We start from the raw sequence: 4355 nt of genomic DNA, 5'->3' as shown, positions 1-4355 counted from the left end.
ATAATGCTAAGGCATGGTGGGTAATTGCCTGACCCAAGTGGCATAGTTAATGCAGCTTAACTATTGGCACTCTAATGCAGAGTATTCAGTTGCTCATGGCAAATACGGCCCACCCTGAATTGGACCCCTTAGTTGGTTCAGCTGGTAAGAGTTAGATTTGGGCGGCACTTGTTTAGGTGCCAGGCATCATTGCTGCATTGCTGCCAGGGTGGGCCAGGTTGGCTTCATGATCTGGCCGTACTAGCTTCACAGCGTTGAACTAGTGCGTAAGCCTTGGGTTCAGTTTGACCACCATTTACAACCAGGCAAAGCAAGCTTAGGGGGTGTGGCCCATACAATGTTACCAACCCTTCCCTCTTTTCCCCCTTTGTTGGGGTGATTTGCAGGGCTTATTGTATTTATTGTATATATTTTGTGTGTGCATTTCAGGGCGAATAGGATATTAATTATCTTTTTAACCATGTTAACCTAATAGATATAAATGAGTGTGATTCCAGTAACGGAGATTGTGATCAGATATGTAACAATATTCCTGGTAGTCATTACTGTAATTGCAAAGTAGGTTATGTACTGCATTCAAATGGAAGTACTTGCATAGGTAAAAGATATAGTTAATATAATACTATATTATTAAGAAATGTAGATATTGATGAATGTATAGACAGTGATTGTGAGCAAATATGTAATAATACGGTTGGCAGCTACTCATGTTCATGTAATAATAGTTATTTTTTGAATAGTGATGGAAGGAACTGCTCAGGTATGATTGCTACAACTTTTACTATGTTTTTCTGGCATGAACAGATATCAATGAATGTATGAGTAACAATGGAGGGTGTCAGCATATTTGTGTGAATTATGTACCATTATTTCAATGCTCATGCTATGATGGTTACAGGTTACAAAATGATCAATTCTGTTCAGGTAAATTAAGCAACTTTATAGTAAGTATTAATGAATTTGTTATTCAGATATTGATGAGTGCCTTGAACAAACATCAGGCTGTTCTCATGATTGTGAAAATACTGAAGGAAGTTACTTGTGCATTTGTCCAACTGGATATCTACTAGAACCTGATAACCATACTTGTACTGATATTAATGAATGTGTCATTAATAATGGAGGATGTGAAGAAACATGTGATAATACTAATGGCAGTTACACTTGTTCCTGTCAGACTGGCTATACAGTTGATGATAGTGGTCATAATTGTACAGGTTTGATTTCATTAAGTATTTTAATACATGACTACTGTTTATATTTTATAGATATTGATGAATGTAGTTCAAATAATGGAGACTGTGATCAGATTTGTACTAATCTTGAAGGAACTCATAACTGTTCTTGTATGTCTGGTTATATCATGGCAGCTAATGGAACATCATGCATTGGTACAGTAAATAAAGATGAGGCATTAACATGCTCTTTTAATAGATATCATTGAGTGTATTGATAATAATGGAGGCTGTTCTCAAATATGCTCAAACACTGATGGAAGCTTTGAGTGTGAATGCTATAATGGATATGACTTTATTGAAAATAGTACCACAGATTGTATAGGTACATGAAAGAATTTCAATAATTATTTCAGTTGTCATTCTAATCAGATATTAATGAATGCCTTGTTAATAATGGTGGCTGTCAACAAATTTGTACTAATACAAATGGAAGCCATTATTGTTCTTGTATATCAGGATACAGTGGCAATGTTTTTTGTGTTGGTAAGTCATCTCTATTTAATTTACTGCATTATACAATTATGTCACTTTAGATATTGATCCATGTGAATTGGGCATTTCAGGATGTAATCAGACTTGTATTAATACTGTTGGTAGCTACTACTGTCAATGTGAATCAGGATACACTTTGAACAATGACAGTCATTCCTGTTTAGGTTAGAAATCTGAATACATATACATGTACTTTCAGCTATATTAATCATAGATAATGATGAATGTGTAATGGAAATTGATATCTGTGATCAAGTCTGTATCAATAATCCTGGCTCATATCATTGTTCATGTAATACTGGTTATTCACTCAAATCAAATGGGATTTCTTGTATAGGTAATAATAAAATACATTACACAATTAAAAGTATTATATTGCAGATGAAGATGAGTGTCATATTAATCCTAATATTTGTGATCAAACTTGCATGAACACTGATGGTTCATTTTATTGTGAATGTTACTCTGGATATAGATTGGATACTCATACTAATAATACTTGTTCTGGTTTGTTTATTAATAATACATAACTGTTTGATATTTTCCAATACTTATACAGATATTGATGAATGTATTGAAGGAACATCAGGATGTGATCAGATATGCAACAACACTGTTGGTAGTTACAACTGCAGTTGTATGACTGGGTATCAGTTAAACAGTGATGATCATAATTGTGATGATGTTAATGAATGTACCATCAACAATGGAGGATGTCAACAGACATGTATAAACACTATTGGTAGTCATTACTGTTTGTGCCAGGAAGGATATTCATTAAATAATAGTGACACAAACTGTACAGGTTAGACTTTAGGTGCATTGGTAACTGACTTTATGATAATTGTATAGATAATAATGAATGTATTGAAAACAATGGTGGCTGTGATCACACCTGTACCAATACTGTTGGTTCATACATTTGTAGCTGTGACACTGGATATAGCCTGAGTACTGATGAACACAACTGCACTGGTTAGGAGAGTAGTAATTATTTTTTAACCATGTTAACCTAATAGATATAAATGAGTGTGATTCCAGTAATGGCGGTTGTGATCAGATATGTAACAATGTTCCTGGTAGTCATTACTGTAGTTGTAAAGTTGGTTACATACTGCATTCAAATGGAAGCACTTGCGTAGGTAAAAGATATGGTTAATACAATACTATATTATTAAGAACTGTAGATATTGATGAATGTATAGACAGTGATTGTGAGCAAATATGTAATAATACTATTGGCAGCTACAGATGTTCTTGTAATAATGGATATTTTTTGAATAGTGATGGAAGGAGGTGCTCAGGTATGATTACTACAATTTTTAATATGTTTTTCTGGCAAGAATAGATGTCAATGAATGTATAAGTAACAATGGAGGGTGTCAGCATATTTGTGTGAATGAAGTACCATTCTTTCAATGTTTATGCTATGATGGTTACAGGTTACAAAACAATCGATTTTGTTCAGGTAAATTAAGCAATTATTAATTTAAATAAGTACATGTATTAATGAAATTGTTTTTTAGATATTAATGAGTGCCTTGAACAAACATCAGGTTGTTCACATAATTGTGAAAATATAGAAGGAAGTTACCTTTGCAGTTGTCCAACTGGATATCTACTAGAGCCTGATAATCATACCTGCACTGATATTAATGAATGTATCACTGATAATGGAGGATGTGAAGAAACATGTTATAATACTAATGGCAGTTATACTTGTTCCTGTCAGACTGGCTATACAGTTGATGAAAGTGGTCATAATTGTACAGGTTTGTTTTCATTGATACTTCAATGCATTATATACCGTACATTTTCACAGATATTGATGAATGTAGTTCAAATAATGGAGACTGTGATCAAATTTGTACTAATCTTGAAGGAACTCATAACTGTTCTTGTAGATCTGGTTATATCATGGTAGCTAATGGAACATCATGCATTGGTACAGTAAATAAAGATTAGGCATTAACATGCTCTTTTAATAGATATTAATGAGTGTGTTGATAATAATGGAGGCTGTTCTCAAACATGCTCAAATACTGATGGAAGCTTTGACTGTGAATGCTACAATGGATATGACTTTATTGAAAATAGCACCTCAGATTGTACAGGTACGTTAAAGAATTTCAATGATAATTTCAGTTGTCATCGTTATCAGATATTGATGAGTGCCTTGTTAATAATGGTGGTTGTCAAGAAATTTGTACCAATACAAATGGAAGCTATTATTGTTCTTGTCCATTAGGATACAGTGGCAGTGTTTTCTGTTCAGGTTAGCCAATGCTTTTTTCACAATATATTTTATTTCAAACAGATATTGCTGAATGTTTTTTGGGTATTTCTGACTGTAATCAGACTTGTATTAATACTGTTGGTAGCTACTACTGTGAATGTGACTCGGGATACACTTTGAGCAACGACAGTCATTCCTGTATAGGTTAGTATAAAAACTTAAGTACAATGCCTTGAGTTACATCAATCACAGATAATGATGAATGTGTAATGGGAACTGATACCTGTGATCAAGTTTGTATAAATGAACCTGGTTCATATGATTGTTCATGTAATACTGGTTATTCACTCAAATCAAATGGGATTTCTTGTACAGGTATAAATGAAACT

The 4355-nt window shown here is 33.5% G+C and overlaps 2 protein-coding genes across 2 annotated transcripts in view; both read left to right on the top strand.

Annotated features, from left to right (window-relative positions):
- The window catches only part of LOC100638363 (fibrillin-1-like), a 15144-nt gene extending 12066 nt beyond the window's left edge, over positions 1-3078 (top strand). The window contains exons 33-46 of the mRNA XM_020004111.1: positions 476-598; positions 644-760; positions 805-924; positions 972-1217; positions 1269-1391; positions 1435-1560; positions 1608-1721; positions 1772-1894; positions 1945-2067; positions 2112-2237; positions 2290-2535; positions 2583-2705; positions 2750-2872; positions 2918-3078. Of these exons, the coding sequence (XP_019859670.1) occupies positions 476-598; positions 644-760; positions 805-924; positions 972-1217; positions 1269-1391; positions 1435-1560; positions 1608-1721; positions 1772-1894; positions 1945-2067; positions 2112-2237; positions 2290-2535; positions 2583-2705; positions 2750-2872; positions 2918-3078 (1994 nt within the window). The remainder of the gene's footprint in view (positions 1-475; positions 599-643; positions 761-804; positions 925-971; positions 1218-1268; positions 1392-1434; positions 1561-1607; positions 1722-1771; positions 1895-1944; positions 2068-2111; positions 2238-2289; positions 2536-2582; positions 2706-2749; positions 2873-2917) is intronic.
- Positions 3079-3162: 84 nt separating this feature from the next.
- Positions 3163-4355, top strand: part of LOC109587889 (fibrillin-1-like) — a gene marked incomplete at its 3' end in the record, with an annotated part of 3044 nt that continues 1851 nt past the window's right edge. The window contains exons 1-7 of the mRNA XM_020004110.1: positions 3163-3172; positions 3257-3502; positions 3553-3675; positions 3719-3844; positions 3892-4005; positions 4048-4170; positions 4219-4341. Of these exons, the coding sequence (XP_019859669.1) occupies positions 3163-3172; positions 3257-3502; positions 3553-3675; positions 3719-3844; positions 3892-4005; positions 4048-4170; positions 4219-4341 (865 nt within the window). The remainder of the gene's footprint in view (positions 3173-3256; positions 3503-3552; positions 3676-3718; positions 3845-3891; positions 4006-4047; positions 4171-4218; positions 4342-4355) is intronic.

The sequence above is a fragment of the Amphimedon queenslandica genome, unplaced genomic scaffold (assembly GCF_000090795.2).
Source record: "Amphimedon queenslandica unplaced genomic scaffold, v1.1 AMPQUscaffold_12401, whole genome shotgun sequence".
Taxonomy (NCBI): Eukaryota; Metazoa; Porifera; class Demospongiae; order Haplosclerida; family Niphatidae; genus Amphimedon; species Amphimedon queenslandica.
The sequence above is the reverse complement of the archived record's forward strand: the minus strand, read 5'-3'. Positions and strand labels throughout refer to the sequence as shown.